Source organism: Podarcis raffonei, chromosome 10, assembly GCF_027172205.1.
Source record: "Podarcis raffonei isolate rPodRaf1 chromosome 10, rPodRaf1.pri, whole genome shotgun sequence".
NCBI lineage: Eukaryota > Metazoa > Chordata > Lepidosauria > Squamata > Lacertidae > Podarcis > Podarcis raffonei.
Window position 1 is genome coordinate 76,295,822 of NC_070611.1, and position 26,569 is coordinate 76,322,390.

Consider the following 26,569-nt stretch of genomic DNA (forward strand, 5'->3'; position numbering starts at 1 on the left):
GCTCGGTCCCTGCTCCTGCCAACCTAGCAGTTCAAAAGCATATCAAAGTGCAAGTAGATGAATAGGTACTACTCCAGCGGGAAGGTAAACGGCGTTTCTGTGCGCTGCTCTGGTTCGCCAGAAGCGGCGTGGTCATGCTAGCCACATGACCCAGAAGCTGCACGCCGGCTCCCTTGACCAATAAAGCGAGATGAGCGCTGCAACCCCAGAGTCGGCCATGACTGGACCTAATGGTCAGGGGTCCCTTTCCCTTTCCCTATATGTACTGTAAGCTGCCCAGAGTGGCTGGGGGAAAAGACGAATACTATAACTTTTACAGTGGTACCTCGTGTTACAGACGCTTCAGGTTACAGACTCTGCTAACGCAGAAATGGTACCTTTTGTTAAGAACTTTGCTTCAGGATGAGAACATAAATTGCACGGCGGCAGCAGGAGGCCCCATTAGGTAAAGTGGTACCTCAGGTTAAGAACAGTTTCAGGTTAAGAACGGACCTGCAGAACAAATTGAGTTCTGAACCCGAGGTACCACTGTACTATTATTATTATCATGTGATTTTTTGTAGTTAATTTGGAATTTGTACTTCAATATTAGCTCATGAAATGTTATGGGTGGAGAAAATCACAGGGTTGCCGTAAACTATAATCCCACCCACAAACTCTCATTCACATACAGTCTGTAAATTTGGGAAGGTCACACACCTCACCTGTGCTAATATTGGCAGTCTTTGGCCTGCACAGGCACACCCGGTGTGTAGAGCCTCCAGCCCCAGGCACTGTCTATCATGAAAATGGGTCCTTTGACTGGGAAGATTCATGCAGTCACTGTCATCGGATGCTGAAGGATTGTATCTCAGCTTGTCAGTCACTCTGACATTGCCTACAAAGAATAATTGGAACAGAATGCTTTTGAGGTGCAACTTCTGTATCAGCCCTGAGAGCCATTCCATGGACTCTGCACCCCTGTTTCTGATGACAGGTGTACATTATCCTCACCCTCAGTGGAAAAGACAATAAAGATGGAAGCCTGAGAGAGAGGGAAAGGTTTCTGGCTGCTTCCTGGGTGGGATTGCGAAACAAAGAGCTGCTTCTGAGAAGGCCTCCCCCCTCCCCTCTTCCTCTCGGATTTCCTCTCCTCTCCAGGGGACCAGAGGTTGGACTGGGCAGGTCAGGGGCTTATGGGGTGGGAAGAGGATGGAGCTTGCAGGAAGCAAGGGGTGGGAGGACAGGACCCCCACTTTCCAGGGATCCGTCTCTGGTCGCCTTGAAGGGGGGGTTGATTGCTGGGCGGGAGAGAGAACCTAAGGCGGCCCCTCCGGAGATTCCCCGAGGAAGGCACTATGGAGACGCCCCCCCAAGACTGGTCTTCCTATCTCCGCCCCCCCCCCCCCGCTGCCCTTCTCTCACCCAGGGATGCTCCCCTCCCTCCCCCCATTCCTCGACCCCCTCCCTCTCTCCCGGAGTCTCCCCTGCACCCAAAGGCCCCCTTGGCTCGGGTCACCCCTCGCCCTGCGCGCCACACCTCTCCATTCGCAGCCCCCCCGACAGGAGCAAGGGAGGGACAGGGGGTCTCTATCCAGGCGCCTCCCGCACCCCTTAACCCTTTCCTGGCCCGCTTCTCCGCGCCCCAGGGAGTCCTCGTGGGTGGGCGCCCCATCTCCGCCCCTTGGCAGCAGGGGTGCCGGGATCCAGACCCCACGGAAGGCGCTTGGGGGAGCTGGAGGGGTCTCTGGGTCCTTTTCTCCCCTCTCCGCCCCCCGCGACCCCTTTACCTCTTTGTCCTCGCTCCGATTCTCATTTCTTTCCTGCAACATCCACGTTGGGCGGGGATCCTCCTCTTCCCATCCTCCTCCCCTTTCCGAAAGCGCCCCCCCTAGATCTACGGGGCAGAGCAGCAATCCGGAGTGGACGCTCCACTTGCGGGAGAAGCAGGCAGGTTGGGAGGGGGGCTCCCCCCTCATTTCCGGAGCGAAGCCGGATTGGAGGAGGAGGAGGAGGAGCAGCAATGTATTGGGGGCGGGATCTGGGATTGTGTGGGCGGGATGAGAGAAGGATGTGCCGGGAGGGGAGGGAAAGTGTTGAGCGGGTGGGGGGGAAGGAGGAGAGGAAATCCCCCCCCCCGTCTTCCTTCTGGGATCAGGAGAGGGGGGAGGGGCTGATCCCGACAATCCAACAGCGAAGTCACAAAATGAGTTCTGCATGGAAATCAGATCAGACTCCGAGTTCATGTTTGGGCAACGTTACAAGTCTGTCCATCGGGATGCCTGGCGATTCCTGCTCCCTGCCTTTTCCTGGCCAGCCGGAGAGATCACTGGAAAGGGAGGATTTCTTGACTCCAGAATCCATCACCGCAGACCCGCTTCATTCAGGCCTAGAGACCTGCTCTTTGGACCAGTCTGCTTGGATCATGTGGATCATCAATGGATCATATCTGGATCATCACTGATGGGGGGGGGGGGCTCAGGAAGAATCTCCTGCCACGTGACTGGGGGCGTCTGGAGGCTGACTGGGGTCAGACAGGGCTGCTGTTTTGCTCTTCTTACTATTTCAGCTCAGGTTTTCCTGGCAGAAGTTCTATTTCATCCAGAAATGGGTGGATTCATTGAGGAAACGGGGCTAAGCGAAAGCATCAGTTGCAAAGAGGCAAATGTGTCTACTTTGTAACCATCCAGGGAGTTGTGTTGCAAAGGCCATTTGCAGAAAGGTTTTGATAAGGAAAATTCTGGGTTGAGAGTCTACTCAACAGCTCAGCTCATCAGGGTCCAAGTCCCCTGCGGGTCCGTGCGGTCAGTCAAAGAAGGAAATTCCAGCAAAGCAATTTGGAGCAAAACAGCAGTCAGTAGACTGAGATTCTTTATTGTTGTGCAACAGGTTCAACAACAGCAAGTGATCCCAGAGCAGGGGGCGACATTGACATTTAAAACTTTCCCACCATATCGGGGAATTGAGTTCTCACAGCATCATCAATATATCTTTTTGCAGGGCCTACAAGACGGAGCTGTTCTGCCTGGCCTTTCGCCAATGCACAGTCCGACCCCCCCTCTCCTTCAGTAATCTTCATAGAACCCTAACCCGATGGTTGCCATTAATTTGATTCTGAATTGATTCTAGAATGTATTTAAATTAATTGACTGTGCAATTTTCTGTACACTGGGCTATTTTTACCTGTTGTTAGCCGCTCTGAGCCCGGCTTTGGCCAGGGAGGGTGGGATACAAATAAATATTATTATTATTATTATTATTATTATTATTATTATTATTATTATTACAGTGGGATGAAGATCATATGAACTTAAGGCATTTGCAAACAACCTGGTAATAATGGTAGAAGCCCACTGGAAAGTATACCAACGGTGTTCAACAAGATTAATCAATTTGGCCAAGTCGCAGGTGTTAAATTGAATAAAAATTGAAATAAATTGTTGGTAAAAATATGAGACAACAGAAGAAAAATGAGTAGAGACAGATAGCAGAGCTGGGGATAGAAAAGATGGTGAAATTTTTTGGAGTGTGGCAGACAACAAAAAATATAAACATTTTAAAAGATCATTATTGGTAATGAAAAATTCTGGGGTGACAGACGACTCAACAGCCAAGCTCGTCGGGGTGCTGCTCCCCCACGGGTTCATGTGGTCAGTAAAAGAAGGAAGCTCCAACAAAACAGCGGTCAGTAGACCATGATCCTTATTGTTATGCAACAGGTCCCCACAGGAGTAAGAACCCCGAGTAAGGGGTGACCCCCCTCTTTTAAAACTTCCCTCTTTCCCCCAGAATACACTTGGAGCAGCATCACTGAGCCATCATCACTACATCACTAGCATGTCACAAAGGGGGAGGGGTCTACAAGGGTGACACAAGTCCAACATTAGGTCTCTTTATCAGACACCTTCCCCAACACCTCTTAACTCCCCATCACCGGAAGAACAATAAAACTCTTGACATCTCCTTGCCCTCAGGACTGGTCTGGAGATGGGCTTTCAGAACACCTGACTTGCTCAACTACCTCTGCGGATGTCTCTTGCTGCCCCCCTGGTCACTCCCTGGGTGGGGGGCCGTGTCTGTGCTCTTACGCTTGGGGGATTATGCCGGGATGCCCTGTTCCTGCTGCCTGTTAGAATTCCTGCTCCGTGATTGCAGTCATGGGATTGTTGTCTTTCACATGACGGTGTATGTTTTGACTCCACCAAGTGGGAAGTGACGGAGACAGGATGTTGGTGTTCCTGTGTTCCGTGAAGTGAGACTATTGTCCTTTGTTCTCTCTCTTTGCTGTCTGATGCTAGAGAGAGAGGGAGCCATGTTGCAGTGCTGCGTGTGTGTTTATATGTAAATAAAGTAGATTAGCCAAAATGCTGAGTTGCTGAGCTCTGTTACGCAAACTGCAAACACTCTGCAGATCCCTAAGTGTGCCGATGTCTGTTGGCATCAGTCGCTGTGAAGCTTTTGAAGCTCCCAAACGAATGACCAGGAGGGAGAGAACATGCCAGTCGGGCATGTGTCTCTACCAGGATCCTACTCGAGTGTAGGACGAGCGCTTGACACTGCCGATCTGATTTTCTGCTTCTTGGTTCACAGAGGGAGGTAGAGCCCAAATTCCCCTTTCTTTAAGGATCAAAATGGCATTGGAATGAGGAGAGTCAGTTAAAGTATGGATTTTCTACGAATTTATAAAGCTAGGTATCTTCCCTGAGCTGTCAGGTCAAAAGGATACATTCAGGCATAATATTTGCAACATTGTCATCATGGCTTTCCCAGTAGCCAAGGCCATGTTAAAAACTAGGCTGCGGGACATAGATCTCCAGGAACTAATCTCAGCTGCGGAAAAACATGGTCCCCTCTTTATTTTCGACTCTCTAGGGTGCAGGAATTTAACCTTAATTATTTACAATTTTTGTTTAACCCGCAAGAAAGAAGGCCTTTTTCACTGGCTAGGTTCAAGTCTAATCCTTCTAACCTCCTTTGGGGCAGGTTTGTGGGTTTGGCAGAAGGAGATAGGATCTGCCCATGCGATGCCCACCTGGTGGAAACTCTAGCTCACATGGCCCTTAAATGTAAAATCTATGATGATCTCCGCCAACAATTTTTAGACCACCTATGCATTCCAACCTGGAAACCAGAGAAGGAGGTTGTACACTTCTTATTCCAGGGGAGAGACCAGGAGCTCCCCAAGACAGTAGCTAAGTTCCTCTATTTGATTTTTTGTCACCGAAGTAGGCTACAGGATCCTGCCCTTGCTGGAGAGATGAAATAGATTGCTTGCCTCTTCTTCCCTTTGGCAAATGACTGTACTGTTGAAATGGCGACGAGATCGCACTGGCCTACTTATTCTGAATGTTTGTAAGTGATGCCAATAAAGGTTTGATGATTTGTAACATTGCAACAACTTTAAAGATGTGGGTCCCACTTGTCATTTCCATAACAGTGCAAAAAACCACAGTCACATGCAGACGCACCGTCTTGCATGCTTGAGTAGAGCAACTCCAGGCCATGAGCCAAGTAGCAGCAGAGTAGGGGCCACGTGCAGAGCAAGTCCCACACTGAGGTCAAAAACACACACAGAGGCAGCAGGACTTCTTCAGTAATAGTTTACTGAGCTTTCAAAGCATACATTCTCAATGGGTCCCCAGTGAGGCACAAAACTTTGCTCATGAGGAGCAAATCAGTTTCAGCAGTAAAAAAATACAGCACACAGGATACCTAAGTCAGGCACACAAACCGGCAGAAGGGAGCAAGGGAGGAAAGAGGCAGGAAGGCCACAGGGCAATGTGTTTTGTCAGGGAATGGTCTGAAGCTGAATATTCTCCTTTTCCCCACTCCTCCTCCTTTTTTTAATCTCAAACCCAAAAAGAAACAAAGTACAAGCATCAAATTCAAAATCCATATTCGTATTTTAACATAAGCTTATTACATGGGTAAAGGAAAAGGGACCCCTGACCATTAGGTCCAGTCATGGCCGACTCTGGGGTTGCAGCGCTCATCTCACTTTATTGGCCGAGGGAGCCGGCGTATAGCTTCCGGGTCATGTGGCCAGCATGACTAAGCCGCTTCTGGTGAACCAGAGCAGCGCACGGAAATGCCGTTTACCTTCCCGCTGGAGTGGTACCTATTTATCTACTTGCACTTTGACGTGCTTTCGAACTGCTAGGTTGGCAGGAGCAGGGACCGAGAAACGGGAGCTCATCCCGTTGCGGGGATTCGAACCACCGACCTTCTGATCGGGAAGTCCTACGCTCTGTGGTTTAATCCACAGCGCCACCCGCGTCCCTAAGCCTATTACATAGATTACCTAAATTAAAATATACATAATCACTCTAGGCTTCCTTTTGCTATATGTAAATGAAACACAATTTAAAAAATTATATTATAAATAATATTATAGATTCCCACAGGCCCCCCACTCCCCTTCACCCATGTGTGATCTCAGTATTTTACTTCTTCCATCTTGTTGTGTTGTTATAGTTTAATAATTATTCAATTAATTCTATTGCTCTTTTCTTGCTTACCCCTGCATGTTTTACCCATTATCTATTCCTATTTCAATTCCGGAACAATATTTTTTCATGTATTCCTTCACACCATCCCACTCCTTGATTATTCTCTGATTTGAGTGGCCTCTAATAAGTGCCGTCAATTTTCCCATTTCTACAAACTCGCAGTTTGTTTTGCCATTCTAATAATGATGAGTTTTCTCCCCCTTCCAATTCTTTGCGATCAGTATTCTGGCCACTGCAGTTGCCTAAAGGAATACATTTTTCTTCTCTCTGGGGATGTCATTAGATATTAGGCCTAACAAAAAGCCTCTGGTAAACAAAATCTTAAATCATTTTCTCCATTTCTCAAAGCAATCAACTTTGCCTATTATCATTAGCATTTGAAAAAGAAACATTAACTTTGGCAGGATATTCATTTTAATCACTGAAATTCACCTCCTTATTGATAACATTAACCTTTACCAAATCTCTAATTGATTTTTAACTTCTTTCCAGGTCTTATTATAATTATCTTCAAACAAATTGATATTTTTCATTGCTCCAAATTCTTTTTGCTCTGTTCGTCCATATTCTTAACCACCACCTTAGTTTTTTCTTTCTTTATCCTAAATCCTGCCACCTTGCCAAATTCCTCCATCTTTCTCAGCAACTTGCTTATACTTCCTCTTGGTTCTTCTACCATTACAATCATATCATCGGCAAATGCTCTTATTCTATATTCGACTCTTCCTAGTGTTATACCTCTAATCTCCTCCTCTGACTTGATAACTTGATTTAGTACCTCCAATATTAAAATAAATAACAAGGGAGATAGGGGACACCCTTGTCTTGTCCCCCTTTCTATTTTAAAGTATTCCGTCATCTCCCCATTAATTATTAAATTTACCTTTTGGTCTTGATAAATTGCTCTTAATCCAGTTGATATCCTTGTTCCCAATTCCATCTTTTCAATTATCTTCTCCACAAACCTCCAGGATACCTTATCGAAGGCTTTCTCAGCACCCACAAAAACAGATGCAGCCTTCTTCCCTGGGTTCCAGTCAAGATATTCAATAGCATCAATCACAAGTCTCACATTATTGCTCATCTTCCTTCCCGGTAAGAATCCTGTCTGATCTTGGCTAATGACTTCACTCAACACTGTTTTTAATCTCTGGGCCAATATGTCCGCATATATCTTGTAGTCATTATTAAGTAAAGATATTGGTCTATCATTATTTATATTCTCTTTGTTCTTGTCTTGTTTAGGGTTTACTGTTATATGTGCTAATTGCCATGACTCCGGGATTCTTCCTTCCGCCATTATTTTATTTATGAGTACTTTCAGCGGAGTAGCCACTACTTCCTCCATTTTTTTTAAATGCAAGGCAGTAAGGGCATCCGGGCCCAGCGACTTCCCCAACTTCGCTTTGGAAATAGCCTCCTGTACTTCCATCATAGAAACTGGGGCATTTAGATATGCATTTTTTTCTATTCCCACTCTGGGTAAGTCTTTCCCCTGCAGATAATTTTTTATATCTTCTTCTGTTTCCTTGCCTATATTACATAAATTTTTGAAGTGGTTGATAAAACACTTATTTCTTCTCGTTTTCTCGCCGTCTTTGATTTTATCTATTAATCTCTCTGTCTCTTCTTCAGTTGCCATGCCAGTATTTTGCTGGGCCTATTTGCAAATTCAAAGGATCTCTGTTTCATCCATCTTATGTTATTTTGGATTTCAATGCTTAACAACTACGAGAATTATGTTTGTAATAACTTGATTTTTGGTGCTACCTTTTTATTTTTTGGTTCCTTCGCTAGTATTTTGTCATTGCTCGCTATTTCTTCTCTTAACTGCTCTAAGTTCCTCTCATAAGCTCTCTTTTCCCCTGCATTTTGCTGGATATAGAAGCCTCTAAGAAATGCTTTACTGGCATCCCAAATTATTCTTATATCAGTGTCTTGTGATTTATTGATTTCAAAGAATTATTTCAACAATTCTTGTGCTTTAATCACCAGATTTTCATCGTTTAATAAATTCTCATTTAATCGCCATCTTTTATTACCCTTTTGTTTATTTTCTAATTCTAATATCACTGGATTATGATCTGTTATTGTCCTTGGGTGAATCTCTGTTTTTTTAAATTTCTATTATTAAATTATTTGAGATCTAGATTGCATAAATTCTCCCTGACGATTGTTAGGCTTCTGAAAAGAGTGTGAACTGTTTCTCCAGTGGATTTTTGTCTCTCCATGCATCCCTTAGGTTTAAGCTGTCCACCATTTGAAAACATGTATGTGGTGGTCTCCCTTTTCTAGATATTCTGTCCCTTTCTGTCCTGTCCATTTCTAATGAAGGGACTCCGTTGAGGTCCCTCACCTTAAGGGGGGAATCCATTCTCAGGCCGATCATCTTTCCTCAGAAGAGGAGCTGGAGGGGGGAAAGTCATCCCCTTCATTTCCAGTGGTCTCAGAAGGAGGGAGAGACACAGACACAGAGCAGATTAGAGGGGAATTACCTAGCTACGAGAAAATGACAAGAGAAACAGACTCAGCTGGCCCGGAAGCAGGAAGACAGATTTCCTCTGAGTTTATTGCCGTGAAGAAGAGTGGACTCTGAGAGGAACACGTCCCTCACTCCATACATATAAATGGGTTCTCTCCTTTGAAGGTCCCTTCATGTTTCTTAAACATTACATTATAGCTAAAGCACTTTCTGCAATCCTTCCATTTAAAGTTATTGATGGTATGTAGGGTGTCAACTGGTAAAGTTCTTCCTGGCCACGAGTCTGTTGATGTAGGACTTCCACAAGGACTGAGCCTCAATATACTTTCCTGACGTTTATGTGGTTTGTCTTTTGTGTGAGTTTGTTGATGTATATCAAGGGTTCCACTCCGACTGAAGCTCCTTCCACATGCCATACATTTAAAAGGTTTCTTCCCTGTGTGTCTGCTGATGTTTTCTAAGATTTCCACTTTGACTGAAGCTTTTTCCGCACTTCATGCATTTAAACGGTTTCTCCCCTGTGCGAGTCCGCTGGTGTAATTTAAGGTCTCCATTCTGACTGAAGCTCTTTCTGCACTCAATGCATTTAAATGGTTTTCCCCCTGTGTGAGTCCGTTGATGTCTTCTAAGCATTGCATTGAAACTGAAGCACTTCCCACACTCCACACATTTATATGGTTTCTCCCCTGTGTGAGTCCGTTGATGTATATTGAGGTGTCCACTCTGACTGAAGCTCTTTCCACACTCCACACATTTATATGGTTTCTCTCCTGTGTGTGTCCATTGATGTGTTTTAAGGTCTCCATTCTGACTGAAGCTCTTTCTGCACTCAATACATTTAAATGGTTTCCCCCCTGCCTGTGTGAGTCAATTGATGTCTTCTAAGGCCTGAATCGTAACTGAAGCTCTTTCCGCATTCCAAGCATTTAAATGGTTTCTCCCCTGTGTGAGTCCGTTGATGTGTTCTAAGGTATCCATTTCGACTGAAGCTCTTTCCACACTCAATGCATTTAAATGGTTTTCCCCCTGTGTGAGTCTGTTGATGTATTCTAAGGGTTCCAAGCTGACTGAAGCTCTTTCCACACTCCATACATCCATATGGTTTCTCCTCTGTGTGTGTCTGTTGATGTGATCTAAGTCCTGCATCGTAACTGAAGCTCTTTCCACATTCCATACATTTATATGGTTTCTCCCCTGTGTGAATCCGTTGATGTTTTTTAAGGTCTGCATTCTGACTGAAGCTCTTTCCGCACTCAATACATTTAAATGGTTTTTCCCCTGTGTGAGTCCGTTGATGTATTCTAAGGGCTCCATTTTCACTAAAGCTCTTTCCGCACTCCATGCATTGAAATGGTTTCTCCCCTGTGTGAGTCCGTTGATGCATATTGCGGTGCCCACTCTGACTGAAGCTCTTGCCACACTCCATACATTTATATGGTTTTTCACCAGTGTGAGTTCGCTGGTGTAATTTAAGTTCTCCATTCCGACTGAAGCTCTTCCCACACTCCCTGCATTCATATGGTTTCTCCCCTGTGTGAGTCTGGTGATGTCTATTGAGGTGTCCACTCTTACTGAAGCTCTTTCCACACTCCATACATTTATATGGTTTTTCACCCGTGTGAGTCCGTTGATGTGAACTTAAGTGTCCACTCTTACTGAAGCTCTTTCCGCACTCCCTGCATTTAAAAGGTTTTTCACCCGTGTGAGTCCGTAGATGTGCACTTAAGTGTCCACTCTGACGGAAGCTTTTCCCGCACTCCATGCATTTAAATGGTTTTTCCCCTGTGTGAGTCCGCTGGTGTATATTGAGGAGTCCTCTTAGACTAAAGTTCTTCCCACACTCCCTGCATTGGAATCCTTTCTTGTCCATGTGAGTCCGCTGATGCGTTCTAAGTTTTCTACTATCAGTGAAACTTTTCCCACTCTCCATACCTTTAAATGTTTTCTCCCCTCTTGGAGTCATTGATGTGAGCTATGTGTGCTCATTCAATGAAGCATATCCCACATTTCACACATTTTAATTTCTATTCCTAATGAAATGAAAGGTGCCCCATCCCCTGGAATTCTGAATGTCTTCTCCATCACCTTCTTCAGAGTGGGAGGAAAGGAAATCCTGTTTGGGTTACAAGAAAGAGAACAAAGGGAAAGAGAACACATCAAGCGCCATTAGCCCCTTCTCTTATTTCAACATCTCCTACATTCTCCCATGTCCTACCCATGTTCCCAATTTTTTGGAAATGAAAAAGCAATGTCATCAAATGATAGTAATGCATCACCACCTTTCATAATTGTCAGAGGCTCAGGAGCAGAAGAGCAGGGGAGAGAGCAAATAGAGAGCGGAGGAGAGGAATCAGAGGGGAGCGTAGGGGAATATGACAGTGGACCGAGAGATTCCATGAGCTTCTCCAGCGAATCAGAAGATTCCCAGGAGGGGGCGCCTATGGTAAGGGCGAGGCGAGTCCCAGGGGGGACGATCCATAAACAAGGAACCAGAGGGGAGTCCCAAAGGAGTAGCGGAGGAGTAGGGCCAGTTCCCCCACCAGAGCGCAGTGGGGGGGAAGAGTCACGTGAGTCAGGACCAGCTTCTCCTCCATCGGGGAGTGGGGAGACGGAGGGAAGGCCAGGTCCAGCTAGCCTCCCCGAAAGGGGGAGCAGTGACACAAGTGTAACGGTCAGAAAGAAAGTGGGAGGCTGCGCGCGCGCGCCAAGTTCAAATGTGGAGGAGCGCAGGACAGCAGAAAACCCGGATTGGGAGCCAGGTCCTAAAGCCCGAAAGAGGGGGGGGGAAGAGTCGGGAGAATCAGCGTCAGAAGAATCTCGGAGGGCTGAGACTCCGACTAGCAGAAGGACCCAGAGAAAGAAGGAACAGAGGAAGAGGTGGAGTAAGGCTAGAATCTTAAGCTGGTGTCAGGGGGGAGGAGATTCAGATGGGACTTCTACGGTCTGATGGATAGATGTAGCGTTGCGCGCTGCGCGTCTGGAAATGAGACTGAACTTCAATAAAGACTTTTTAACTTGAGCAAGAAGCAGCGTTGGTCTTGTGTGAGCTGGGACCTTGGGCAGCGCTGACAATAATCCTCAATCATCGTTAATAAAGCAGCATGATCTTGGAATACAGCCTTTTCAAATCAATTGTTTCCTCACAGAAAAGGCAGCTGCTCTCTGTCCAAGAAACAGTCCTCTCTTTCTCCGCTCCATCGTTCCTTTGGACATTCCCCATCCTCTGCATCATAATCCTCCATCCACCTCTAGACGTTTATGAATCACCTGCACAGTCCCATTGGCCACAGGAGGTCCATGTGGACTATTATGTGAGACCCTGGTCTACATCTTTTCCATGGACTGTGGTCTGGGTCAGTCAGAGAATTAGTGACAAGACTTGGTGCTTGGGGTCAGCTGAATGGGTGCTCAGGGAAGCTCCTGTTCTTGGAGATGGACCTCCCTCTACATGCCTCGCATTGCATTGAGAGAGCAGGAGAAGCAGAAGGAAAGAAGATGGCAAATGGGAATCCCAATGGTTCTTTATAATGATGATGTGCTGCCTGATCTCAAGCCCCTCTTCTGACACAAGACTACCCTAATCTGGCACTGACAAACTGTATTTATCCCTTCATCCTTGAATATGTAGTGTTGATTTATTGATGGCCTGATGTTGTGATATTTCCAGAGACGTGAATTTATTCCTTATCTGTCTCAAATATCTGGGTACCTTTGGTGGAGGTCATGTCATGCACCTTATGGGGTAATTTATCCACCATTGGTCCCCACCCTGCACTCAGCTCTCACCCGTGGCTTCCAGAAGATGTCATCATGCAACAGGGGCCACAATCCCAGGAATCGCTTCAACCGGCTGGCAAAACCAGGCGAGGATAGTTGATGGGTCTCAAATCCTTGGTGTATTAGGGAATTCTGCTGCAGGTGAAGGCAGGCCCTGGTCGATGGAGAGGAGGAGAACAACAGTGAATCCCACAGTCCAGAAGGCAGATTCTGCCCATGCTGCAGAGGAAAGTGAAGGGCCGATGGGATCGTCAACCGGGGAAGGAAGCCCATCGAGAAGGAAAACTCTGCTCCTAAACTTTCACTGCCTCTTGAGCTATGTTCAGGGGAAGAAAAGGCTATGGAGGAAAACCTACACAAATCCAGAGTGGAGTCTCTAAGATGGTTGGATGGTGTCCTGCACACCTTCTTCATTCAACTCCTGCAGCCAAGCTGGTGCCAAACATACTGCTCTGCTTTCCTTGGGACCATATCAGCCAGGCTGAGAAGGGGGTCTTGTTGTATAGACAGCCCAGGACCCCCAAACACACTGCCTATGCTTGCAGTGCTGCTAACACAGTGGTTTCAAGCGCAGAAACGAGCTCAAACCTGTTTATCAAAGTCTCTCCGATGTGGAACAAGGAAAACAGAAGTGCTGTTTACATCATACGCCCCTGTAAAAGTATTTGAAAAGACAAAGTATCCGGTGGCCCCTTGAAAGCTAATAAAAGTATTGTGGCGGAAGCTTTTGGGGGTGCAGGACCAGGAAAGCTCCTGCCACCCTGACCCTTCCAATGGGGACTCAGGCCTCATCATGGGACTTGAACTGCCCTGGCTGATTATCTCCAATGGGATAGATATTGAGAGGAAAGCTGTTTCCTGGTTCTGCTGGATCTCTTAGCAGCGGCTTTGGAGACCTTTGGCCATGGTGTCCTTCTGGACCCTCTAGGGGAGCTGGGGGCCCTGTTATGCAGTGGTTCCCCTCCTTCCTCCTGGGCCATGTCCAGAGAGTGGTGTTCAGACCCCTGGATGCTTACTTGTGGGGTGCCCCAGGGCTTCATCCTCTCCCCTATGCTTTTTACTATCTATATGCAGCCACTGGGAGAGATCATCAGGGGGGTTGGGTTGGGTGTTCACCAGTATGTGGATGATGCCCAGCTCTTCTTCTCTTTCAAATTGGAACTAGTGAAGATGGTGAATGCCATGTGTGGCTGTCTGTAGGTGGTTGGAGGATGGATGGCGGCCAACACATTGAGGCTGAATCCTGACAAGACAGAAATACTGTCCCTGGGGGAGGATGGGGGCATTCCTGGTCCTGATGGGATAACTGTGCCCCTGAAGAACCAGGTGTGCAGCCTGGGGGTCATTTTGGACTCCCAGCTGTGCATGGAGGCGCAGATCAATTCTGTGTCCAGGGCAGCTGTCTGGCAGCTCCATCTGGTACACAGGATGAGACCCAAGTAGCCTGCAGACTGTCTGGCCAGAGTGGTGCATGCTCTGGTTATTTCCTGCTTGGAGTACTGCCAGCTGCTCTACATGGGGCTACCTTTGAAGGTGACTCTGAAACTGCAACTAATCCAGAATGGGGGAGCTAGACTAGTTACTGGGAGCAGCCACTAAGACCACATAACATTATTTCTAAAGTATCTCCCCTGGCTCCCAGCGCATTTCCGAGCACAATTCAAACTGTTGGTGCTGACTTTTAAAGTGTCTGTGGGATGTGAAACACAAGAGCAGTCAAGTACAATATCCCTAGAGTGGAAATAAAAGGGGATGTCTGGAGCAGCCAGTCAGAACTTCCGGTTTCTCCTAGGCTGGGACAGACTTCTTCTGCATGTGACTAGAGGTGGGCGCGAACTCACCTGCCCAGGTAACAAAAGAGCAGGACTGGTCAGCCACTCTCTCTCTGACTACATTCGTCGAAGAAGCAACATCTGCTTAGCCTAAGATGCTTTCTTGGGCTGTCTCCTTATGGGATAGTTTCCAGGTGTATGTAACTTTTGTAACTTAAGTCTGCCTTCTGGGATCCATTTGTGAACAGAATGTGTGAGTAAACTCTTTTTATACTTTTATAGAAGACTGTGTCGTGTCTATCTTTTTATGAGGGACTAAAGGGGAAATTACCAAGGAAACTTATTTTAGAGGCTTTAGCGAGCCTGAGCAAATGCATCCGCTGTAAGTTTAAAAAGGGGAATGTTACTCTGCTAAATTGTACAACTTGTTAGCACAAGTTGGAAAGGATATAATCAAACAATATATCCTCTCCTGCATCCCTGAACATTCCCACTGTGTCATGGTTGCATTTTTCAGGCATAGAAAAGTACAGATATAATGTATAGCGATAATTCCTAACCTATTTGTTCAAGAAGGTTCTGGTAGTTTTACTCTGTATGATTCAAAGCTGGTGTTTTCTTTAGATCATGGGGAGGCAAACTAAGGGCTGGGGGTATAAATGCGATGATGATGATGATGATGGTCTTGTGGGGTTTTTAAAAGTTATTTTGGAGCTCGTACTGCTATATCAGCTCATAAAATGTTATGGGTGGAGAAAATCACAGGGTTGCCATAAACTATAATCCCACCCAGGAAATCTCATTCATATACATTCTGTAAATTTGGGGAGGTCACACACCTCACCTGTGCTAATACTGGCAGTCTTTGGCCTCCACAGGCAAACCCTGAGTGTAGAGCCTCCAGCCACAGGCACTGTCTATCATGAAAATGGGTCCTTTGACTAGGAAGATTCATGTAGTCGTTGTCGTCGGATGCTGAAGGATTGTATCTCAGCTTGTCAGTCACTCTGACATTGCCTACAAAGAATAAGAGGAACAGAAATGTTTTGAGGTGCAACTTCTATTTCATGGACTCTGCACTCGTTTCTGAGGACAGGTGTACATTATCCTCATCCTCAGTGAACCAGGCAGTGGAAAAGACAATAAAGATGGAAGCCTGAGAGAGAGGAAAAGGTTTCTGGCTGCTTCCTGGGTGGGATTGTGGAAACAAAGAGTCGCTTCCGAGAAGGCCTCTCCCCTCCCCTCTTCCTCTCAGGATTTCCTCTCCTCTCCAGGGGACCAATGGTTGGACTGGGCAGAATCGCTGTGTCTGGACAGGGCAGGGGCTTATGGGGTGGGAAGAGGATGGAGACTGCAGGAAGGAAGGGGTGGGGGGACTGGACCCCCCACTTTCCAGGGATCCCTCTCTGGTCGCCTTGGGGGGGGGGCATTCCTGGCAGGAGGGAGAAGTCAAGGCGGCACCTCTGGAGATTCATCGTGGGCGTCATGATGGAGACGCCCTACCCAGACTGTCCTTCCTATCTCTCCCCCCCCCCGCCAATGCTGCCCTTCCCTGTCCCAGGGATGCTCCCCTCCCTCCCCCCACTTCCTTGACCCCCTCCCTCTCTCCTGAGTCTACCCTGCATCCAGAGGCTCCCTTGGCTCTGCTCACCCCACACCCTGTGCCCCCATCTCTCCAGCCGGAGGCGCCCCCCCAAGACAAGCAGGGGAGGGACAGGGGTCTCTATCCCTCGTGCTGATTAACCCTTTCGTGGCCCAACTCTCTCTGCGCGAAGCCCCCAGCGCTCCGGGGATGCCTGCGCGGGGGACACGGGGCGATGGGGTTCTCATGGGGACTCCCTGGGTGGGGGTCCCATGCCCGCCCCTGTCAAGGCGCCTAAGGGGCCGAGAAAAACCCCCTTCGCAGCACGCGTGCAGAGATCCAGGCCCTGCCGACGGGGCCCACGAAAGGCGCTTTGGGGAGCTGGCGGGGTCTCTGGGTCCTCTTCTCTCTCCGCCCCCCCCCGCAACCTCTTTACCTCTTTGTCCTCGCTCGCGATTCTTCTTTCCTTTCCTGCAACATCCACGTTGGGCGGGGATCCTCCTCTTCCCATCCTCCTCCCCTTTCCGAAAGCGCCCCCCCTAGATCTACGGGGCAGAGCGGCAATCCGGAGTGGAAGCTCCACTTGCGGGAGAAGCAGGCAGGTTGGGAGGGGGGTTCCCCCCCTCATTTCCGGAGCGAAGCCGGATTGGAGGAGGAGGAGGAGGAGGAGCAATGTATGGGGGGAGGGATTTGGGATGGCGGGGGCGGGATGAGAGAAGGATGTGCCGGGAGGGGAGGGTAAGTGTTGAGCGGGTGGGGGGGAAGGAGGAGAGGAAATCCCCCCCGCCCGGTCTTCCTTCTGGGATCAGGAGAGGGGGGAGGGGCTGATCCCGACAATCCAACAGCGAAGTCACAAAATGAGTTCTGCATGGAAATCAGATCAGACTCCGAGTTCATGTTTGGGCAACGTTACAAGTCTGTCCATCGGGATGCCTGGCGATTCCTGCTCCCTGCCTTTTCCTGGCCAGCCTGAGAGATCACTGGAAAGGGAGGATTTCTTGACTCCAGAATCCATCACCGCAGACCCGTTTCATTCAGGCCTAGAGACCTGCTCTTTGGACCAGTCTGCTTGGATCATGTGGATCATCAATGGGTCATATCTGGATCATCACTGATGGGGGGGGGGCTCAGGAAGAATCTCCTGCCACGTGACTGGGGGCGTCTGGAGGCTGACGGGGGTCAGACAGGGCTGCTGTTTTGCTCTCCTTACTATTTCAGCTCAGGTTTTCCTGGCAGAAGTTACATTTCATCAAGAAATGGGTGGATTCATTGAGGAAACGGGGCTACATTGCAAAGAGGCAAATGTGTATACTTTGTAACCACCCAGTGAGTTGTGTTGCAAAGGCCATTTGCAGAAAGGCTCCTATTGTATCACCTGCGGCTACATGCCGGAGTTTTGGTGGTTTGTGGAAATGTGTCTCTGTAAATGCGCTTATCCCCGTGCATTTATAATGGCATGACATTAAATCCCATGAGATCCACAAGCACCAGAACCATAAGCCCACCTAGGAGTCCAAAAGCACAGAACGAAGCAGCCCTATCAAAAGCTGGGTGTCGAACAACAACAACAACTTTTTTTGTACCCCACCCATCAAACTGGATTGCTCCAGCCACTCTGGGCAGCTTCCCAAAGAATAGAAGAAAAGATAACCCAACATGAAATATTAAAAGCTTCCCGATACGGAGCTGCTTTCAGGCGTCAATGGAGGCCGTATAATGGTTTATATCCTTGACATCTGGTGGGAGGGTGTTCCACAGGGCAGTCACCACAACCGAGAAGGCCCTCTGTAACCTCACTTCTCGCAATGAGGGACCTGCCAGAATGAAGCAGGACCACCTGGAGGAATTTTACCCTTATGCTTTCCATATAATTAGTTAGCCATATATAACCATATATAACCATATATCCTTATACGTAATGCTTTTTATATAATCCATGTTTGAATCATGAAGGCTTCTGCAAAGCTTCGGGCAAAATGCTTAGATTTGAAAAATCCAAAATGAACTCTGCCCCAGTTCTCTCCCCTTGTTCTTTTCAATGTCTCGCTAACATAAGGGGGGAAGCAATAAATCTGCTGTGCTGGCATTTTCCTCCTGTCCAGACAGGGTCCTGAGCAGCTAAAAACAGGAAGATGCTAACCGCAAAATGTCCCTGTTTGGCAGATGTTGCGTAGGAGAGCGTAAGGGCCGAATACAGTTCCTTTCTCCTTTTTATTAGGGGAAAGGTCGGACTAATGTTCAGACTGAGGAATGCAGAAGTTGGGAGGGAACTCTTTACATGATCAGGGGGCAAGGCTTGAATTCGCTCATTGGTTTTATTTTTGCTGCCGTGTGCGATTGTATTTGATTATGTCATGATCTATGATGTATGTACTCAGGTATAAAGCCTCAGGGCGCTAGAGCTAAGACGCCCAGTCCCTGGAAACGATTTAACTGGGTCAATTATTGCTTAGCAATAAATATCACTTTCTTTATCTCCACTGCTGCGTCTGTCAATTCTTGGACACAATTTGAGTGGGTCACAGGTACCTTAAAATCCTTGCTACAAGAAGGCCCTCGGAGCTGGACCTCAGTGTCCGCGCTGAGCGATGGACGTGGAGACGCTCCTTCCCTTCTTCTGGGCTGAGACCATTTGGGGCTTTCAAGGTCAGCACCAACACTTTGAATGGTGCTCGGAAGGGACCTGGAGCCCATGAAGATTTCTTAGGACCCGTCTTCAGGGGCCAGCTGTTAGGGGGCCGTTCAGCTGCTGTCCATAACTGAGGGATCCCTTGCCGGAAGTAATCCATAAACCTCTCCTGCTCCGCCTTCTCGGGATGCCATTGGTGCGCGATGCTCCTGCTCTCGGGAGAAGGAGAGGCGTGAGTTGGGTGCGCTCGGCTTGCCAAGGGTTAAACGGAAACGAGCTGGATTCCTAGAGAGGAAAGTAAGACGGGGGGGGCAGGGTCCTCCAGAGCGAAAGCCCAACCCCCCCCCTTTCCTGCAAGACGTCGGGCGTGTGGGGGTCCCCTTGGTTCGGCTCTGCAGAGGCTGCCTGGGGGCGCCTGCTGGGATCCGGTGAGTCTCCTCTCTCCCAGGATAGGGCCCGTGGGGAGAGCGGGGGTCCCAGCGCTGCATGGCGAGAGGGGGGCAAGTCAGGGCGCGGAGGGTCGCAGGAGGGCGGCAGCTCTGCTCTTCCTTTGCATGGATGCGCTGCTGACCCCTTGGGTCCAAGAGTGGGGAAATGCATGCAAATAAACCTCATTCAGATGTATGGATCAGTCCCCTTGTATAACAGAGGTTGTCCGCAGATGGAAACATTCAGACATGAAATTTACCCTGGTCCCTAAAACCTCACCTGTGCAAGGAAGGAAGGAAGGAAGGCAGGCAGGCAGGAAGGAAGGAAGGAAGGAAGGAAGGAAGGAAGGAAGGAAGGAAGGGGGGCAGAGAAGAGAAAGCGCTTCCTCTTGCAGGGCAGAGTAAAACCTGTGGAACTGCCTCCCAAGAGCCAGGGAGGCCACCAATCAAGGTGGTGTTAAAAGAGGAGGAGACCAATCCGTGGAGGAGGAGGAGAGGGCGATGGGGGGGGGGGTTCCTCTGCTCTATGGGGCAGCCCTATGGCCTGATCCTGCAGTGCTCATTTTCTCCTCCAGTGCTCAGTTCCTCCAGATGCAAGTTTGCCCTCTGAGATTGCCTGGGGTTGAGCTAGATGATCCTTGGGGTGCCATCCACCTCTACAGTTCTATGAAAGCACCACTGGAGGTCTCACAAGCCAAGGCATTGAGAGCAGGAGAGGTCCTGCTGGAAAGGAAACAACCAGTGCAACTGTTTTAAAACAGGAATCCAATGTGTTTGTTCTGGGGGGACTCAGTGGGGAGGGGTAGACCCATGGGTGCCACCTTGATCTCCTTGGGCAAAGAGGTGGGAGAGAAATGCCATTCATAAAGAGAGGCAGCCCAGCCAATCATCTGGCTGCTGCATTTTGGGCCAGTTCCCGAGTTGCCTTCAAGGCAGTTCCACACAGAGAGCGTTGCAACCATCCCATCTGGTGCAGAGCAGGGAAGACCAGGGCCATGTCCTCTCTGTTCCAAAAGGTCTGTGGGGTGGGGAAGTAGCCTGAGCTGGACATGGGCCTCAAGCAACCATGATGGACCCAGGAGAGCCCTCAAGTATTCATGACTGGGGAGGGGGCATGTTAAGCAATGTAACTTCTTCATCATCATCATCATCATCATCATCATCATTACTGTTAGTTCCCTGTCTGTAATCCAAATCTCCTAGAGCAGATTACAAAATTTAAAAAAACCAATAAAACAGTTGAAAACACATTACAGTGGTACCTCAGGTTAAGAACTTAATCCCTTCCGGAAGTCTGTTCTTGACCTGAAACTGTTCTTAACCTAGACACCACTTTAGCTAATGGGGCCTCCTGCTGCCGCCGTGCGATTTCTGTTCTCATCCTGAAGCAAAGTTCTTAACCCAAAGTACTATTTCTGGGTTAGTAGAGTCTGTAACCTGAAGTGTCTGTAACCTGAAGCGTCTGTAACCTGAAGCGTCTGTAACCCAAGGTACCACTGTACTCTCATAGAAAGGCGACTCCTACTTTATTTGCTTTTGAGTGCACACAGACGCACCCGTCTTGCATGCTTGAGTAAAGCAACTCCAGGGCAGGAGGAGAGTAGGGGCCACGTGTAGATCAATTCCCACACTGAGGTCAAAAACACACAGGGAAGCAGCAGAATTTCTTCAGTAATAGTTTACTGAGCTTTCAAAGCATACAGTTCTCACTGGGTCCCCAGTGAGGCACAAAACTTAGCGCCTGAGAGCAAATCCAGTTTCAGCAGTAAAATCATACAGCACACAGGATACCTAAGTCAGGCACACAAACCGGCAGAAGGGAGCAAGGGAGGAAAGAGGCTGGAACGACACAGGGCAATGGAGGTGTGTGTGTCGCTTCCTGTCGTCTGGGAGGGAAGTCAGCAACTCGGCATCTGCAGGGGCTTCACGAAGAAAAGCTTCCAGGCAAATGGGCATCCCAGAAACACACACTGTGATTCTTGGTATGTTGCCGTATCAATTGTTTTTGAAAGGTTATCATGACGTGGTCTAGAAACCAGTTTGGAACAATATATCGCCTGGCCCTAATCCTCACTGACCACCAGAAATCCAGATAAACACTCCTTTATAAATAAAGCACTTTTTGCAATCTTTTCATTTAAACTGCTTCTTCTCTTTGAGGTTGTTGATGGTTTGAAGGGTTTCAACTCCTAAAGTTCTTCCTGTACGTGAGTCTGTTGATGTAGAATTTCCACTAGGACTGAACCTCTATCTACTTTCCTCATATTTATAAGGTTTGTCTTTTGTGTGAGTTTGTTGACATAAATCAAGGGTTCCTCTCTGACTGAAGCTGCTTCCACAGTCCATACATTTAAATGGTTTCTGCCCTGTGTGTCTGCTGATGTTTTCTAAGATTTCCATTCTGACTGAAGCTCTTTCCACACTCCATGCATTTATATGGTTTCTCCCCTGTGTGAGTCCGTTGATGTCTTCTAAGTGTTCCATTATCATTAAAGCTCTTTCCGCACTCCAAACATTTAAATGGTTTCTCCCCTGTGTGAATCGGTTGATGTATATTGAGCTGTCCACTCCGACTGAAGCTCCTTCCACACTCCATACATTTAAATGGTTTCTCCCCTGTGTGAGTCCGTTGATGGCTTTGAAGGGCTGCATTAAAACTGAAGCTCTTTCCACACTCCATACATTTAAATGGTTTCTCTCCTGTGTGAGTCTGTTGATGTCTTCTAAGTTTTCCATTATCACTAAAGCTCTTTCCGCACTCCATACATTTAAATGGTTTCTCCCCCGTGTGAGTCTGTTGATGTGTTCTAAAGTTTCCATTATCACTAAAGCTCTTTCCACACTCCAAACATTTATATGGTTTCTCCCCTGTGTGAATCTGTAGATGTGTTTTAAGGCTTCCATTCTGACTGAAGCTCTTTCCGCACTCCAGGCATTTAAATGGTTTCTCCCCTGTGTGAGTCCGTTGGTGTGTTCTAAGTGTTCCATTTTCACTAAATCTCTTTCCGCACTCCAAACATTTAAATGGTTTCTCTCCTGTGTGAGTCCGTTGATGTCTTCTAAGTGTTCCCTTATCACTAAAGCTCTTTCTGCACTCCAGGCATTTAAATGGTTTCTCCCCCGTGTGAGTCTGTTGATGTCTTCTAAGTTTTCCATTGAAACTGAAGCTCTTTCCACACTCCAAACATTTATATGGTTTCTCCCCTGTGTGAATCTGTAGATGTGTTTTAAGGTTTCTATTCTGACTGAAGCACTTTCCGCACTCAATGCATTTAAATGGTTTTCCCCCTGTGTCAGCCAGTTGATGTCTTCTAAGGGTTGCATTGAAACTGAAGCTCTTTCCACATTCCATGCATTTAAATGGTTTCTCCCCTGTGTGAGTTTGTTGATGTCTTCTAAGGGTTGCATTGAAAATGAAGCTCTTTCCACATTCCATGCATTTAAATGGTTTCTCCCCTGTGTGAGTCCGTTGATGTCTTCTAAGGCTTCCACTATCACTAAAACTCTTTTGACACTCGATACATTTATATGGTTTCTCCCCTGTGTGAATCCTCTGGTGCATTTTAACATATCTATTCTTACTGAAGCTCTTTCCACACTCCATACATTTAAATGGTTTCTCCCCTGTGTGAGTTTGTTGATGTGATCTAAGGGTTGCCTTGGAATTGAAGCTCTTTCCACGCTCGATACATTTAAATGTTTTCTCCCCTGTGTGAGTTTGTTGATGTCTTCTAAGTGTTCCATTCTCACTAAAGCTCTTTCCGCACTCCAGGCATTTAAATGGGTTCTCCCCTGTGTGAGTCCGTTGATGTAAAGTTAAGTTTCCCCTATGACTGAAGTTCTTCCCACACTCCCTGCATTTAAATAATTTCTGCCCTGTGTGAGTCTGTTGATGTATTCCAAGTTCATCACTTCGACTGAAGCTCTTTCCACACTCCATACATTTAAATGGTTTCTCCCCTGTTTGAGTTTATTGATGTGAGATATGTGTGCTCATTCAGTGAAGCATATTCCACATTTCACACTTTTTAATGGCTATTCCTAATGAAACGAAAGGTTCCCCATCTCCCAGAATTCTGACTGTCTTCTGTATCACCTTCTTCAGAATGGGCGGAAAGGCAATCCTATTTTGGTTTCAAGGAAGAGAACAAAGGGAAAGAGAACACATCAAATGCCATTAGCAGCTTTTCTTATTTCAACATTTCCTATATTCCCCCACCTCCTACCCATGTTCCCAGTTTTTAGGAAATGAAGATGCAATGATGTCAAATGATAGTAATGCATCACCACCTTTCATAATCCTCACTCATTGTTAATAGCACAATATGATCTTGGAATACAGCCTTTTCAAATTAATTGTTTCCTCACAGGAAAGGCAGCTGCTCTCTGTCCATGAAGAGGTCCCCCTTTTCTCTGGTTCATCGTTCCTTTGGACATTCTCCATCCTCGGCATCATAATCCTCCATCCACCTCTATCTCTCTCTCTTTTTTTAATCAGTTTTTACTGATTTTCATTATTACACATACACATAGAATACATACACTCATACATTTATCCACCCACCTAAACCTTAAGCTCTGCCGAGCTTCAGACTTCCCTTCATCTCTTCAGTAAGTATCATATAGTTATAACATCGCGTATTCTATTTAATACTATTTTGTCTTATGCTGTTAGAGTTACTCCAACCCTGCCAGTGTCTTTAAAGTTTTACCATTTTCTCTTACATATACCAAATATTTACTCCAATTTTCAACAAATTTCTTTTCATCTTGGTCCCGTATTTTCCCCGACAATCTAGCCAATTCTGCGTAATTCATCATTTTGGTCTGCCATTCCATGATTGTAGGTAGAGTATCAGTTTTCCAGTTCTGGGCCAACATAGTTCTAGCTGCTGTCATGGCGTACAAGAAAAGATTTTTATCCTTCTTTTTAATTTCCTTCCCTTTCAATCCCAATAAAAAGGCTTCAGGTTTTTTTAGAAAATATTTTTTTGTACTTATTTATTTATTTATTATAAATATTTTTTATTGATTTTCCAGCATACATTTATAATATCCAATCAAAATTTATCACATATTTTCTCTTTTGGACTTCCTTCAGCCTCTCTAACAATCATCCATTATTCGATTTTTTAATTACACATTTCCTAATTTTTATATTGCAATTTATATACCTTCACCCTCTTATTTTTCTTCTACACAATATTCCTCAAACATTCACAGAGCTTCTTGAAATCCCACTAGCGTTGTTTGCTCATCACATATACATTTCAAATAATCTGAAAATTTTCCCCAATCTTCAATAAACTTTTGGTCTCGTAGGTATCTGATCTTCCCCGTTAGTTTATCTAGTTCTGCATAGTCCATCAGTTTCATTCTCCATTCTTCTAACGTCGGTAGTTGTTCCTGTTTCCATTTTTGGGCCAGCCAGTAGTATTCTTGCTGCAGTTACTGCGTATTGGAAAAGTTTACAGTCCTTTCTATTTATCTCATTTCCTACTATTCCTAAAAGAAAAGCCTCTGGTTTCTTAACAAATGTATATTTCAACATCTTTTTCAACTCATTATATATCAATTCCCAGAAACCCTTCACCTTCTTGAAATCCCACCACATATGGTAAAATGTTCCCTCTTTTTCTTTACATTTCCAACACTTATTACATGTTTTATACATTTTTGCCAATTTTACGGGTGTAATATACCATCTATAAACCATTTTCATCACATTTTCCTTTAACGCAGTGCATGCCGTAAATTTTATATTTTCATTCCATAATTTTATCCAGTCATTGAACTGTATATTATGACCCAAATCTCTGGCCCAGTGTATCATAACCGATTTAACTTCCTCGTCTTTTGTATACCATTCCAGCAACATTTTATACATTTTAGATAAAATTTTGTACTCATTATTTATTATTTCCATTTGAAATTTTGATTCTTTTTCATCAAAACCTCTTCCTTTAAAATCCTTTTTAAACATTTCATTAACCTGATAATAATGCAACCAATCATATACATGCTCCTTCACATCTTCATAAGGTTTCATTTTCCATTTTCCTCCTTCTTTTACTATCAATTCTTTATATGTAATCCAGTTCCACCTTAAATTGACTTTCTTAAGACTCATAACTTCTAACGGAGATAGCCAGTGGGGAATTCTTGGTTCTAATAAACTTTTATACCTCTCCCATATTTCTATGAGAGATCTTCTAAAGATGTGGTTTTTGAAACCTTTATGGATTTTTTTCTTCTCACACCGTAAATATGGGTGCCAGCCAAATCTGTTATCAAAACCTTCTAAATCTAACAAATCAGTCTTTTTTAACTTTATCCATTCCTTCAACCAACAGAGACAACAGTTTCATAATATAATTTCAAGTCTGGCAGGGCGAAGCCTCCTCTTTCTTTCGCATCCGTTAATAACTTAAACTGAATTCTTGGCTTCTTACCCTGCCAGATATATCTTGAAATTGCTCTCTGCCATTCTTTAAAGATCACTGTCCCCTTGATTATTGGAATTGTCTGAAACAAAAACAACATCTTTGGCAGCACGTTCATCTTAATCGTTGAAATTCTCCCCCAAAAAGATAACTTCATTCGACCCCACACCTCTAGATCTTTCTTTATTCCCTTCCACACTGGCTCATAGTTATTCTGAAACAAATCAAGATTCTTAAGGGTTAACCAGATTTCCAAATATTTAACTTTTTCACCACTTCTATCCCTATTTGTTGTTGCATTGTTTCTATCATACCTTGTTCCATATTATTTGTAAGTATTTTGGTTTTTTTCTTATTTAATATAAACCCTGCCACTTGACCAAATTGTTCAACTTCTTCCAAAACTACTTTTGCCCTTTCCAGCGGTTCTTCCACTGTTATTACCAGATCATCAGCAAAGGCTTTTACTTTATACTCATTCTGGCCTGCTGACACACCTTTTATTGCTTCATTTCTCCTTATTGAATTTAAGAAAATTTCCAGAACCATTATGAATAACAATGGTGAGAGAGGGCATCCTTGTCTCGTACCTTTTGATATTTTTAATTCTTCTGTAGTCATGTTGTTTACAATAAGCTTCGTTCTTTGTTCAGTATATATCGCTTTTATTCCATTAAAGAATTCTTTCCCCACTTCCATATATTCTAATTTTTTTAACATAAAGTCCCAAGAAATGTTATCAAAGGCCTTTTCTGCATCCACAAATATTAACGCAGCTTGTTTCTCATTCCTGGCTGTCAGATATTCTAACAAATTAATTATATTCCTTATATTATCTTTCATCTGTCTGCCAGGAAGGAAACCCGCCTGGTCTTTATGAATAATTTCTTGTAATATCTTTTTCAACCTCTTCGCTAAGATACTTGCAAAAATTTTGTAGTCTGTATTTAGCAATGAGATAGGCCTGT

At 45.8% G+C, this 26,569-nt stretch overlaps 5 protein-coding genes across 9 annotated transcripts in view; 1 reads left to right on the top strand and 4 right to left on the bottom strand.

Annotated features, from left to right (window-relative positions):
- The window catches only part of LOC128421742 (zinc finger protein 665-like), a 168,821-nt gene that overhangs the window by 76,056 nt on the left and 66,196 nt on the right, over positions 1 to 26,569 (bottom strand). Inside the window, exon 2 of one of the 3 annotated variants that reach the window (XM_053404918.1) lies at positions 15,364 to 15,536. The exons of 1 other annotated variant lie outside the window; for it this stretch is intronic. The gene's annotated coding sequence lies outside the window, so the exon portion shown is untranslated. Of the gene's footprint in view, positions 1 to 704; positions 878 to 15,363; positions 15,537 to 26,569 lie in introns of all 3 variants that reach the window. One more of the 3 variants, XM_053404914.1, reaches the window with a different exon arrangement.
- LOC128421703 (zinc finger protein 665-like) overlaps positions 1 to 26,569 on the top strand; it is a 136,964-nt gene that overhangs the window by 63,424 nt on the left and 46,971 nt on the right. The gene's annotated exons all lie outside the window — the stretch shown is intronic.
- Positions 1 to 26,569, bottom strand: part of LOC128421723 (zinc finger protein 709-like) — a 49,523-nt gene that overhangs the window by 4,116 nt on the left and 18,838 nt on the right. For 2 of the 3 annotated variants that reach the window (XM_053404862.1, XM_053404861.1), the window contains exon 1: positions 1,770 to 2,217. The exons of the other annotated variant lie outside the window; for it this stretch is intronic. The gene's annotated coding sequence lies outside the window, so the exon portion shown is untranslated. Of the gene's footprint in view, positions 1 to 1,769; positions 2,218 to 26,569 lie in introns of those variants that run through there. 3 annotated transcript variants of the gene reach the window in all.
- LOC128421774 (zinc finger protein 84-like) overlaps positions 9,150 to 26,569 on the bottom strand; it is a 238,925-nt gene continuing 221,505 nt past the window's right edge. Inside the window, exons 4-5 of the mRNA XM_053404958.1 lie at positions 9,829 to 11,083; positions 9,150 to 9,740 (exon numbers count right to left, since the gene is read on the bottom strand). Of these exons, the coding sequence (XP_053260933.1) occupies positions 9,391 to 9,740; positions 9,829 to 10,933 (1,455 nt within the window). The 5' untranslated portion in view covers positions 10,934 to 11,083 and the 3' untranslated portion in view covers positions 9,150 to 9,390. The remainder of the gene's footprint in view (positions 9,741 to 9,828; positions 11,084 to 26,569) is intronic.
- On the bottom strand, positions 20,822 to 22,848 carry LOC128421744 (zinc finger protein 665-like). Its single transcript, XM_053404923.1, has one exon. It carries the CDS (start codon positions 22,760 to 22,762, stop codon positions 21,509 to 21,511), a length of 1,254 nt encoding a protein of 417 aa, XP_053260898.1. The 5' UTR covers positions 22,763 to 22,848; the 3' UTR covers positions 20,822 to 21,508.